Source organism: Centruroides sculpturatus, unplaced genomic scaffold (genome assembly GCF_000671375.1).
Source record: "Centruroides sculpturatus isolate CEXI.00-Female unplaced genomic scaffold, Cexi_2.0 scaffold519, whole genome shotgun sequence".
Taxonomy (NCBI): domain Eukaryota; kingdom Metazoa; phylum Arthropoda; class Arachnida; order Scorpiones; family Buthidae; genus Centruroides; species Centruroides sculpturatus.
In genome coordinates, this window is record NW_019384900.1 from 372614 (window position 1) to 387429 (window position 14816).

A 14816-nucleotide genomic window follows, 5' to 3' on the forward strand; every position below is an offset into this window, starting at 1 on the left:
TAAGTCAAATTTACTTGTCACTAGGCTAAACCACAAATAACCATTCCCAGTTTTGTATTTTATTTATAAATGCATTTTTAATAATATATGGTTAATAAGAATCTATTTTAAGCTTACAAACAAATAAATTTTAGTTTTTAATATAGTGCAGAAAAAAGTAATCTAAATTTACGAATTCATGTATGTACAGTACATATTTGTAAATGTACATGTTTGCAATTTGGCAATGTTTATAGTACATCACGGACTCTTTATTTGTGAATGTGGTTTGCTCTAAGGAATGTGGTTTTCTCTAAGACATTATAAAATAAGATGATTTAGTAAGGTTAAATAATAAATACAGTTATTAAAATTATTTCTCAACAATAGAAAATAAACTAATTTATATTAAATTTACCAATATTGAGTGGCACTGACAATGACGCCAAACAGTAGATGTTGGAGCTACTGTGGAAAACACCAATATTGAGCACTTAAAGACCGCTAAATAAGACAACACAGAAATGCAGATGTTTTCATGTTTTGTTCTTTAGGATTTATGATAATTATATTAACATTTACTGTAAATGTATGTATTTTAATATGATTTTATGTGCTTTAATACTTTTATAGTTATATTACGACTTCAATATTTGTGGTGGACAGATGTAAAGTCAAATAAAATGACTTAAACTTGATTTTTATTTTTCCATATATTTTTTGACAAATGATGTATAATCAAGAACGACATAACTCAAAACAATGTAAGTCGAGGTATACCTGTATTCTATCATAATTTGACATGGAAAAATGTATCAAACCCAAAGTTTTGCTGAACATAGTGTAATCGTATTACTTATAATGTGGCAACTGCTGGATAGTCAAGACAATTCCTTTATTCTTCCTCTCTTTCTAGTTATGCATAGTTATGCAAGCAATACATAGTAAAAAACAAATCTAAGTTTTGGTTTTTAAATTACTAGAGTGAGGTTTCAATGAAAAATTTTTCTTCTGTAGGCAATGTTAATATAAAAAGAAATCGTTAATGAATATTTTCATATAAATAATTTATTAATATTTTGTAAATATTAAAAATTTTTGATTCTCAAATAATTTCTGAAATTCATCTAAATTTACTACTGAAAATGAAAAAAGGAATCTTTTATGATTTTGCTCAGGCAGTGCCTGGCATATCTGCTATGTATGCTAGCAGATATGCCAGACTGCATGTATAAACTAGACATTGCTATGTAATACTGTATTAATCTTAGAATGTTTGATATGTTCTATTTACTTACTAATCAGTGAATTTATCACTGGATAAATACAGTATAATCTTTCAGTGATAATTTTAATAATTTGAATTATTATTTTTACTTTCCTGGCTATCATATATAACAGAGGGAAAGTATGGCTATTGGTCAAAAAATGACCCCCTNTAATCGAATAGCTTAAATAGAAGTAATTTTATTATAATAGCTCAATTGAGGGACTATAGAAGATCATTGGCAATCATTATTATATAAAAGTTTCATAATTTCTGAAATGAACACAATCTAAAGTCAATTACAGTTAATTGCATTTTTGGATAATCGATGCTCTGTTATTCTTATTACTTACATAACCATTTTATTTTGTTTAATATTTATCATAAAATAAGCTTTTGAAGTACTGTATATTTTTGATCTTTATTCCTCAAGAATAACTATGAAAAAATCTAGAAACTTTTTATTGTGTTTTTGAAAAAGTTCTAAATGAAAATAAAATACATACTTTTAAGTACTTTTATATTAACTATGAAGCACAATTAGAATTGATTAAAAAAATTACATTTTACAATTAAATTTCTGTTTGTTAGTTTGTAATTAATATATTTCAAGTTATTTTGTTTGTTATTAGTATATTATGAGATTATCTCCTTAATTCAGTTTTATTGATTAAAGTTTCCATTATTCAGGATGGCAACTTAAGAGTTATAATTAAAAATATCAGAAAAGTAATTATCTGACTTATTATATTTTGTATAAAAGATCCCTGATTTTGTGTAATGTAATGTTTATCAAAAAAACATTATAGTTAATATAATATAATGTATTATTTTCAGTTGGATGGGGCAAGGATCAAGCTAATCGGGGTTTTGGTGATGAGCAAGGAATAAAATATCAGTTGATTAATCTTATTCATTCAGTTCGTACTGTAATGAGGAGTAAGTATTTCTTCTGTTTAATTTAATTGTATTAAATTAAGTATTTATAAAATATTGTTGATTTGATATCAGGTTATAAAAGTGAAATTTAGACATTTTGAAAAAAGAAACTTTATTGACAATTAACTCAACAATTATAGTTCACTCTGGTAGATAATCACCATCAACGTCAATCACAATGCTAAGTTTGTTGCTAACTTTCAATCCCATAGAATGACTAGGGTTTTTCTTTGAAGAAGGTTTTGAGTGTCGGGTATTGTCATATTGACATTGAGCTATATATTGGCAATATGGTTCTGTAGGGCATGAAATACATGATAATCAGTTGGTACTAAGTCTGGGCTATAACATGGATGAGGCAGAACTTTCCAGACCAGACTGGCCAGCTTCTCTAAGATCATCTTTGCTCTATGTGTTGGTATGTTGTTGTGATGGTATTGGACTTTGTCAATTTTTGGATGAAGTTTTTTTGATCTTGGCATTCAACCAATCCAGTTATTCACAATAGAGTTCTTTTGTGACAGTGATGTTAGTATTTGTTTGCCATCACAATGATGCCAAACAAATGCAAATCATTACCTTATTCTGCACTGTCAGCTCTTTGACATTTGCAACAGATGGTTGACCTTTGTTCACTCATGAATGCTTTAAGAAATGCTTTGCAGATTAGATTGTGAGCCTTCATTGTGTTGTGGCCATAGAACAATAGCATGTGAATATGTTCTTTTGAAAGTTTCATATTGTCAGATATCGCTGATGTATCTACTCCAATAAAATATGTGATGCCCTTTGGTTACTCAACTTATGTCCACATTAAATGTTCAAAACATTTTTTCCATTCATTTCTAGAAAAAAATCAAAATGTTTAAATTTCACCTTTATGTGACTTTTTCTGTTCTAAATAATGTTATCATCATTGATCACAAACAACCATACAAATTATAGATAAAATAAATAACAATTAATAATGTATGATTATGAAAGCAGTTTGTATTTCTGTTGGAATTAATAAACCATTGATATTGATATCTTTATAATTATTTTTTCCTATTTCACTCTTAAATATATACAAATTAAAATCTTCAGATAGCTATTAACCTGTCAGAAAAAATTTATTTATTTTTTTAGATGTATTAATGTCTACATTTTACTAATAATTACATAATAATATAAATAGTGATAAATTAAAAAATACTACTACTATTTTCTCAATAAGCAAATTAGGTAAATTAGTAATGTTTTTCAATTAAAAAATAATTATTACAATGAATATTGACCTTTAAAATGATTGGAATGTTTATTCTTAATAATAATATATTAGTCATTTTTTATGACATTATGGAAGTTACAAGATCTGTTATTTATCATTAAATGCATACAAGACTATGTACATGGATGTGTGATAGTTTAACCCTCATTTGAGAAGTATAAAAAAATAATACAAGAAAAAATGCCTGTAACTTATATTGTAAAAATTAATAATGTACATTATGAAAAATAATGTATTTTTTTAAACCCCATGTTGCACATGAACCTGTATGCATATGATGTTCTTCAGTTGTTTATCTATTTGTATTATGTTATGTATGTTGATATCATAGGATTGTAATTATTTATAATTTTTGAATGAATGTAGGTAATTTTAATATTATTATATTAACATTTATTTATGTTTAAATCAATCATTTAAGCTTATTGCTATAATCGAATAGCTTAAATAGAAGTAATTTTATTATATTAAATTGAATGAGAAATTTTATATTTCTTTATTAAAAATTTCTTAAAGATTTTTAAAAGTATTTTCATTTTTATTTCAGTACCTCTGATATTTTTTAATATCCTCACCATTATATTCAAGCTTATCCTTGGTTAAATATTGAAGATGAAGGTTTAATAAACATTTATAAGTAATTATGGCCATTTTTATGATGATTTATTATTATTCATAATTTAAGTGATTTTTATGTGTTTATTTTTGTACATAACAACTGATAAAGTTTAAAACAACTGTACATAAAATTAAATTTCTAATAATTTTCTATGAAGATGATCATATTTTCTTACCTTTTAATACTGAATATTAAATGTTTTTCACAATTGAAATGATTTTTAAATTTTCTCTCCTGATTTTTGATGAATAATTTTTTTTAATTTGAGTAAAATTCACATTTAATAAGCTATTACATAACAAAAATATTTCATTATTATAATGAAATCCTGTTTCAGTAACAAAGGATTTTTTTAACTTTTAGGTAACATTACTGTGCATTAAATATAAAACTGATAGTTCTTTCATTATATTAATTTTGAGAGAGATTTAATTAGAGAGTAACTAGTGAGCAAATCATTTACATATTATTTCTTATAATCATATGGCTTATTATTTATATTACTAATATAATAACTGTTATATATGTTATATGTGTTTCCTTATAAATCCTGCAATTTTTGTCCAGTACAGATGAAATTTTGGTTATATTCATTTTATGCTCTGACAGAAAGTATAGGCTACTTATTTTGCAGAAATATTAGCTATAGAACAAACATTTTATAGATTTTTAGATCGGTGATCTCAGTGACTATGACACCAATGCTCGACGACATGATTTCCCTTAAGTTACATTTTTAAATATTTTGACAAATGGCATATTTTAAACTTATTTCATTAAATTTAAACTTAAAAATGATAGTCACATTGTGTCACTCCAATAATACATTTTTTTAGAAACCTTTTCATAGTGACCATGTGACATTCTATTATCCAATTGAAAGTAACAATCTAATGAGCCTCTTAGTTAGAAAATATTATTGCTCGTCTAACATACATACAATTTATCTTTGTTTTATCAATGTGGAATTAAGAAATGGCTTTGTCAAGGGCTACAGAAACAGCATCACAATGTCAATCATCAAAACAATATTTAGGTGTCTATTACTAAAGGAAGACAGCAAGAAAATCTTTTAAAAGACAATAGAGTGTTTACTCAGAATGTAGTGTATAAAGTAATTTTATAAAATAAGATTTTAATATAAAGGCCTAAATCTGTTTATGTGCGCATACGTGAATTCACTATAACTCCTATTATTTTTGTCCACTCCAGGTGAAATTTTGTTTTATTGCTCTTTATGTTACAACAGACAGTATAAACTACTTGATTTGTAGAAATATTAACAACTCTTGAATTTCTTGAAATCTCTACTCTTCTCAATTCTTCAATCTCTACTTTCTCATAAAAAGTATTCCGTTATGCTTGACAGAGGAATTTCTAGTTATTTATATTTATGTTTAGACTAATTAGTTGGGATAAATTATGCATTAGGATGAATTTTGTTTTTATTTTCCTGAATACTTTTTTGAAAATAAAAATGTGGTTCATATAAAGTAAATTGCGCAATTTACAGTTCCTTTACAAAATTATTTTAAACTAACTCATTATGAGTTAATGAATTCATTCTTTCTTACATCAAATGATCAGTTGCTCAAAATGTGAAATTGAGATCTACTTATGAAATTACACAAGTTTACTAGCCTCCAAATGTAAAGAGTTGTGGGCTAGCTGTGATGTGCAAAAATGTTGCTAGCCATTTAATCTTAATGAGCTGGTGCCAGTTGGTCAATGAATCATCTTCAGAAATTTGTTTGTATATAGTATTTTTCATAATTTGTGTTTACATTTATTTTTTTCTGTGTTAATTTAGAAACATTTTGATTTGCTGCTATAAATTTTACTGTATACAATTGATAAAATATTTTAAGTTAGAATTGCATTTTATATATAGTATTTGTAGATTTTTACTGTCACATTTAAAAGATTATTTTACAGATTTTATTGTTACTTATTGATAATAGTTGACATATTTTAGGCCTATAGTTTAAATACAAATATAACATACATTCAACTCTGAATGTTAAGGAAAAAATGTAATCATTCTGTTTTGCACAATTAATAAATACAGTATTTTTATTTATAGCAGCATAAAATATTTTATTTACAGATAGCATGTTTAAATGAATTATTATATGAATTTTATTTTGTTATTTCATTTTCATCATAAATTTCATCAACTAATGTAAACAATTGTAATGAAATTATAAAATCAGTGGTTTCATTTTGACAACAGGTCTTTGTTTTTTAAAAGCTAGACAGGTCACATTTTGTAGTGTTTTATGTATTGGATAATCCAGTTCTCAAAAGTTCTCAATGAGGTTAAAATCAGTTCTAAACCAGCTAACTCAATTTTTGAATGTTCATATCCTTATACAGGTATACCTCGCCTTATGTCGGTAATTGGTTCTAGGAGAGACGACTTAAGTCGATAAATGACGTAAGTCAAATTTACTTGTCAGTAGGCTAAACCACAAATAACCATTCCCAGTTTTGTATTTTATTTATAAATGAATTTTTAATAATATATGGTTAATAAGAATCTATTTTAAGCTTACAAACAAATAAATTTTAGTTTTTAATATAGTGCAGAAAAAAGTAATCTAAATTTACGAATTCATGTATGTACAGTACATATTTGTAAATGTACATGTTTGCAATTTGGCAATGTTTATAGTACATCACGGACTCTTTATTTGTGAATGTGGTTTGCTCTAAGGAATGTGGTTTTCTCTAAGACATTATAAAATAAGATGATTTAGTAAGGTTAAATAATAAATACAGTTATTAAAATTATTTCTCAACAATAGAAAATAAACTAATTTATATTAAATTTACCAATATTGAGTGGCACTGACAATGACGCCAAACAGTAGATGTTGGAGCTACTGTGGAAAACACCAATATTGAGCACTTAAAGACCGCTAAATAAGACAACACAGAAATGCAGATGTTTTCATGTTTTGTTCTTTAGGATTTATGATAATTATATTAACATTTACTGTAAATGTATGTATTTTAATATGATTTTATGTGCTTTAATACTTTTATAGTTATATTACGACTTCAATATTTGTGGTGGACAGATGTAAAGTCAAATAAAATGACTTAAACTTGATTTTTATTTTTCCATATATTTTTTGACAAATGATGTATAATCAAGAACGACATAACTCAAAACAATGTAAGTCGAGGTATACCTGTATTCTATCATAATTTGACATGGAAAAATGTATCAAACCCAAAGTTTTGCTGAACATAGTGTAATCGTATTACTTATAATGTGGCAACTGCTGGATAGTCAAGACAATTCCTTTATTCTTCCTCTCTTTCTAGTTATGCATAGTTATGCAAGCAATACATAGTAAAAAACAAATCTAAGTTTTGGTTTTTAAATTACTAGAGTGAGGTTTCAATGAAAAATTTTTCTTCTGTAGGCAATGTTAATATAAAAAGAAATCGTTAATGAATATTTTCATATAAATAATTTATTAATATTTTGTAAATATTAAAAATTTTTGATTCTCAAATAATTTCTGAAATTCATCTAAATTTACTACTGAAAATGAAAAAAGGAATCTTTTATGATTTTGCTCAGGCAGTGCCTGGCATATCTGCTATGTATGCTAGCAGATATGCCAGACTGCATGTATAAACTAGACATTGCTATGTAATACTGTATTAATCTTAGAATGTTTGATATGTTCTATTTACTTACTAATCAGTGAATTTATCACTGGATAAATACAGTATAATCTTTCAGTGATAATTTTAATAATTTGAATTATTATTTTTACTTTCCTGGCTATCATATATAACAGAGGGAAAGTATGGCTATTGGTCAAAAAATGACCCCCTAAGATTTTTATATTTTTGGACACGGGCTTTGAAATGGCTGAGAAATGCAAAAAAAATTAGGGGGTAATTTCTGTGTATTGGGGCACAATTTGTTCACTGTTTGAAGCTTAATAACTCCTGAGCTTTTTGTCGAAAATTTTCTGAAATTTTCGACAAAAAGCACATGTATTAGTGGGATTTATGTTATTAAATTTTCTTGATTAAAGTTTGAGTGGGTGGGGAGATAAAGGGAGTCGTGTGTATCTCCAATAGGGTCGGACTTAATGACAATTTTACTTATTATTAGCATTAACAATTTTTTTTAATAAAACACATCCCTATCTTCAAAATTATGCTTTTTACCATTTTATAATAATTAAAAATATTACAAGTTTTTAAAATAAAATATAACAACAGATAGTGCCACCAAAATTTTAAATGTTGCTGGGAAAGTTGAGCAACTCTATGCTGGTTTATTTTTTTTTTTGGAATTTGGGAAAATTTCGAATGACATACTGTATCGAAAATTTTTTAGTTCTAGTAAGAATTAATGGAATCTTTATGAAAATAATTCATTTTTTTTTAATAAAGTTACTATTAATTATTATTTGTGTTAATTTGCAGGCAGTTTCATAATTATTTGTGTTAATGGCACAAAAACAACATAAATAATATGAAATGAAAGAGGAAATATATTTAGACTTTTTTTTCTTTTTATTTTTGACCTCGCCCTGTGGTCACTAAGATGGCCTTTTTAATCATACCCAAGTGGTAAGGGATGGGATCAACAAATCCTGGACAGACTATCCATGAAAAATTCCTGTGAAAGTTGCTCGTCTGGATCCCGGATTCCCAGAAGGATAGGCTGACCCCTTAAACCGCCTTGGCCATCCATCCATTAATATTTAGAATAGAATTTTTAATATTCTTTATTGTATTAAAATGAATTTGCATAAATGGAGAAAAAAATCATTTACTGTCATTTCATGTTATAAGTTAAACTTTTGGACCTGTTCTTTTATGACACGCCAAACTTTAGCATTACGTTAAAATAACAAAAACTCACAAATTTGCTTCAATCTTTATGAGAACCAAATTTCAATACAGGATAACCTCGGAAGGAAAGCCACCAGTTCGAAGACTTGAAGGACATAATAAAGACTTACCCGAAGGTAATGTACTTTTTGAAAGTCCTTGCTCTTTCTTGATACCTAATATCGGGCATAGATTGGGGTTGAAAACTACAGGCACATTCCAAGGTTTCAACATTGCTTGCTGGGTAGCTTTTTGTCAGTGAATCAAGCAAGTTTGCTATGAGCAGCAGAAATGCCCATATCAAATTATTACACCAACTGGGAAAGCGGATCCCAATCTCTGTCCCTCCAGAATTTGTTATGCTAGTAGCAGGTAATCATTATTTAACTAATCATTTTGCGGCTTTGTAAATGTGTAAGAAACATAAATACAAATTATGTTAAAAAGAATCAGTTCAAAACTTTAAAACAATACTTGTTTTTGTTTTAAAGATAAAAAAAAGTTTTTAAAGTGTTTTTTGCAATCAGTAAAAGTGTTAGGTAATTAATAAATTACCTAACACTTTTAATTTAATTAATAACAAATAAATATTAAAACTGTTTATTTCTTTTAATATTTATATTTCTTTATTGATGACAAACTTTTAATTTTTATTCTGATCGTTTTTCTTTATTTAATCCTTTATATATAATCCCAGACAAATAAATTCTTACAAGTAGATTATTTTATTTCTTATAAATATGAACAAAATTTATTTAAAATATAACGAACAGAAACACTATTCACATATTATATAAATTATACAATAATGTTTATAATTTAATAATGTTGCTTTGAGTTTTGTACCCCATTTGTAAAGGCAGAAGAAGCCAAAACAAATAAATGAAATGAAATATAAATTATAAACGCTAATATTTAATTTTGTTATATGTGTATATATAATTCTGTACATCATATGATCAAACTAGAAATTAATTACTGATATTTTTTCAACATTTCTTATTTATATTAGATACAGAAATAAATAATTAATAATTTTAATACATTAAGAACACATTTATTGGTAATTTTTTTCGAGATAGAGATGGATGGATACTGTCCCACCATATAATCACTGAAATGCATTTTCATACATACACACAATTAAATTCTTCATTTGGTTTTGTTTATTGGGTTTTGGAGTGGAGACACCCCCTAAAACATCATCATTAAAATGCATCATCATTGTACTTACGTGACTCCTAAGTTTCAGTCTTCTATCTTAATTATAACTGGATGAAATTTGAGTTGCAAGATTTGAGGATATAAAAATCAAGTAAAATAAAAGTGTTTAAAAAAATTAAAAATTGTTTTAATTAATTAAATTACTTGAACGATATTGCAAAGAATATACAGTACATATATATAAGTCAAATAAGGTCTATGACCTCATAATAAAACTGATAATTGCCAATTAATTACCTTAGATTATTTTTGTCTTATTATTTTCTGTTATGTTTCAAGCACTGTTTTATTATATTTTTGATTAGCAGTTAAAATTTATAATTTTACTTTAATTACATTAGACTTTTAACTCATTTTAAGTATAGTTTTTCGGTTCAGGGAACCAACAACGCGAGTCCTTGACTCATTGAAAAGAAATCAGATACGTTCATTTAAACATTACTATTGAGGAAGAGACTAAATTTATTAAGAGCTATTTAAAATCATCCTAATTTTGTGTGTAGTCACGACTCGTTGGCCTACAGTATCCAATGACTCGTTACATCTATTGTAGTATGTGTTACTACTATTTGGTTCAATAAACGAAACTAAATATTTTATTCTGTTGTTTATTTCACAGTTTCGATACTGAGGATAAGTATTCGGCAGTTTCTATTATTAAATTACAGTATTTATTTAAAGCACCTCCATTAAATCGCGTAGACGAAAGAAAAACGTAACGGGAGAGGGTGGCAAACATTATCGATCCTTAATCGAAATATTAATCACTTCCTTCCTCACTCGTTAAAACCGCTCCACTTAATTCATTTACGATATCGTAAAAGAGATCGACGACATCATTGCGCGAAACCGAGCTTTAGGGAAGCATTTTAGAAAGTCTCTTAAAAAAGTCGACGGTACAGCAAGAAACCGTACGTTTAACAAAAGGCATCGAACGAAAATATTTAAAATGCGGCGGAGAAACGACCCTTTGTGAGAAAACACCGTAGACAAATACATCGTTGCGTACTCATGAAGGGGAGAGGAAGGCAATCGGTCATACTTACTTTGCGTCGAGATCACCCATGATCAAGAAGGTGGGGGTCTCTAGGTAGAGACTTAACCATTGCATTTGGGTTGAGTTGACACCTGCCACTATTCCAAAGTGGAATAGATGGGGCGTGAAATTTTTGTGTGCGGGGACTGCGTACGCGCTGTCCCTTCGATTTACTAACAAAGAGTAGCTAAGCTCTACCTAATTAAAATAACATTAACTGATCTGGTAGGAAAGTGATATCGGTTAATCTGTATTTCTAAACAGTTTAACGCCATTGCTTTTGGTTACGTTATTTCCGCATTTGTATTAGGCTATCGTATACGTTATTAAATAATCAAGTTAGGATTTATTATGGAAAATATTATTTAAAGGATGGATTACTTACTGCTCCGTCTGTCTAACAGAAAACAGGCTTTTTATATGTATAAAATACGTATGCTTTAATACGTTAATTTTAACAAAATTTTGCAAACACAAGTCTACAATTTGAATTTTTATTCAAAAATTTTTGAAAACGCCTTGATAAATTTCTTTAATATTCGGTTACACGAAGTAATGTATATGAAAATAATAATTTTTACGTAGTATAATACCAATGAAAAAGGTATGCTTTATTTTATATATATTTTATACAGTAAAGAATTTTCTGTACATGTAAATACATATGTTTATTAAATAAAAACTATAATAATTTCAATATTAATAAGAAACATTCAAGAAATAAAATACAGTAGACCCCCCTATAACGCTTAGATACGTTCCACGCTAACCGAAAATTACGTTGTAGGAATGATTAAATACATGAGCCAATCGCAGCCCGATAGGTGGGAACTTTACGGACTAAGGCTGTTCGAAAGGTTTTCTTCTATAAAATTAACCGATTCTAGACTAATTCGACTCAACATTTNCGATATTTTATTTTTAGTAATGGATCTCAATTTATTAATTTGTCCTACATATTTTAAGCGCGAAGAATTTCAATTTTTATCCCTGATTTTTCTTCAATTAGCATTTGACATAATTAAATGAACATTAAGTAAGTAAATTAGTATATAATGTAATTTGGTTTAATTTTTTTCAAAAGTAAACTTCATAAAATATAGGGCCTAAGACATTGCTTTCATATATTTATATATGAATGAAGTCGAGTTTAATATTTATTATTTTATATGACTTTTAATTATTAGTTAAATGATGATCCAAAGTATCTTCTTATCCCGAATAAAGGCGGATATAATAATTTTAATGTATTAAAAAGAAAAAAAAACCGCTTTTATTGGTCATGTTTTTAGAGATTGAAAAAAATGGTTGGAGTGGATCACCCTACCATATATTATACATTTCTAATTGCATTCACATAAACACATGATTAAATTCTACATTTAGTTATGTTTATCGGATTTCGGGATGAGGAGGATGATGGGGATGTGGCCACTCCTAAAACAACATTAAAATGAATTGTCATCGTACTTAGGCGTGTTTCATCCTTCTATCTTAATTAGAAGTAGATGAAATTTGAGGGTGATACAAAACAAGTTAAATAAAAGCGTTTAATAATAAAATCTGTGTTTATAGTGTTTTTTCTTTGTTTTTATCCTAAAATTTAACATGAGCTCTTGCAATAAACCTTTACAGGTCGACTGTATTTAAATTTAAATTATTTATCAAATTTTAATATAAGTAAATATAGGCTATATTAATTTTCAATGAGTGTACAATGATATGTTTATTTTTTGATGATGATATAATTTCTAGTATATCATTCATATCTAGTAATACACAGTGAAACATTAGGAAAAAGTAATTTATTTTCATATAGTTTAATGTTCCTACAGAGCAAAATAAGTACAAAAAGGATGGTGATGCCTATAGATATATAAATTATATGGGATAAAATAACCTTATATATTTGTATAATTTATAGGCTATAATTTAGTAATAACGAGAAATCTACGTGATGAAATAAAGACGACACTATTTAAGAAAATATTAATTGTAAATACGTATATTCAATATTATTACAGTAAAATGAGACACAGTTTAAAAAGGGCAAAATAATATATTTCTTATTTTTAAATAAAATAAATAAATAAATACTCAATATTTTCTGATTATTTTCGTTTCTAGTACAGTCGAGTCCTCTTAAGGAAATTTTCACAAACCATGTAGTTCAATATTTTGCAAATTGTGATCCATATGCATAAAACAACTAATCTAGGGAAGCCAAACCCACCAAATAGCCTACATGGTCCATAAGTTCTCAGATTGACTTTTTTTTACGGCCAAACAAGTGGCACTCTGATCATTTCCATTTGAACTGTTCCCATAACCATTTTCGCAGTGTAAGAACAATTTGAATTGATGTATACCATATACGGCAGAAAAAGAGGTTTACAGACCCATTATACCCCCACTGGCGACACGTATATATATGATATATATACGCATATAGGCTACACATATATAAAGGAATGAGCATCAAAAAATGTCACACAGCCAAAGTCATCTATGGCACACAAGCACTATTTCTGTCAATCATACAATCCAAGGTCCACTAGTTCCGTTCTCTGAACAGTTGGAGTTCGGGCGGGCTGGCCATGTGGAATTTTACGGGTTTTCTCCACGTCTGTAACGCCTGAATAGGGACCAGTTACACTTACAAAGATCTCCCGGAAGGCATCCTCCAAGTGTTGCGTTGCCATAACAAACAAATACATTTCAACAAACCGAAAGTTCCGCAGTTGTCTCTCTTCGAGATTTAATCGACAATTTACATCACGTTATTTAAAAGTTTGCCGTAATCTGCATATATTTTGATAGTAGTTATATATCTATTAAATGCTTTCCTAATTAGTTTCCTGTTTACAGTGATTTAACACGAAAACTGTTTGTATTTCCGATGATAGTAATAGCGGCAATTCTGTTCTATGCTTTTTAAAATTCTACTTTTTTAATTAACTTTTTAATTAAAATTGTTACGTTTTATAAATTTTTATCCCAACTATAAGTCTCGCGCAAAGCCAATCAATGCAATTTTAAATTGTTCTTCGTTTTATAAACAGAGCTGCCCATAAAATACGTAATGCAGGTGTTGGTGGATATTCAGACAACCGTTACGGTGCGCTACGAGGAATTGGTATGTTTACAAAAATGTTAAGATCTAAACCAGGGGTGTCCAACCTTTTTGTTTCTCTGGGCCGCATTGGAAGAAGTCAAGGAGTTTTGGGCCACTCCTTGACTTCTTCCAATGCGGCCCAGAGAAACAAAATATAATTAAAAAATTAAATATACTTGTATATTGGGCCACAAGTATATATTATATATACTTGTGGCCCAATATACAAGTATATTTAAGGATTAACTAGATAAATTCATTTATTTGATAAAACGCAAATATTTGGTTTATTTGAGTCTCTGATTAATAAAAAGCGACGAAACACCATTTTAAAGTGCATTTTTATTCAACTAATATATTTATAAATGATATGTAGCCCCAAAAGTAGCCAAAGCGCCAAATGATATTTTTTTACGTCAAATTAAAAAAGTAGCCACATTTGGCGCAATGTAGCCAAATCTTGCAACGCTGGAAGGAATACTAAATAAAGATGGAGTT

At 27.7% G+C, this 14816-nt stretch overlaps 1 protein-coding gene and 1 non-coding gene across 2 annotated transcripts in view; both read left to right on the forward strand.

Moving 5' to 3' along the window:
• Positions 1–4253, forward strand: part of LOC111631481 (immediate early response 3-interacting protein 1-like) — a 14031-nt gene extending 9778 nt beyond the window's left edge. The window contains exons 2-3 of the mRNA XM_023375727.1: positions 2084–2185; positions 4003–4253. Of these exons, the coding sequence (XP_023231495.1) occupies positions 2084–2185; positions 4003–4058 (158 nt within the window). The 3' untranslated portion in view covers positions 4059–4253. The remainder of the gene's footprint in view (positions 1–2083; positions 2186–4002) is intronic.
• Positions 4254–11205: 6952 nt separating this feature from the next.
• Positions 11206–11369, forward strand: LOC111631485. Its single transcript, XR_002757708.1, has one exon. It is a non-coding gene; the product is annotated as a U1 spliceosomal RNA (small nuclear RNA).
• Positions 11370–14816: the final 3447 nt, after the last annotated feature.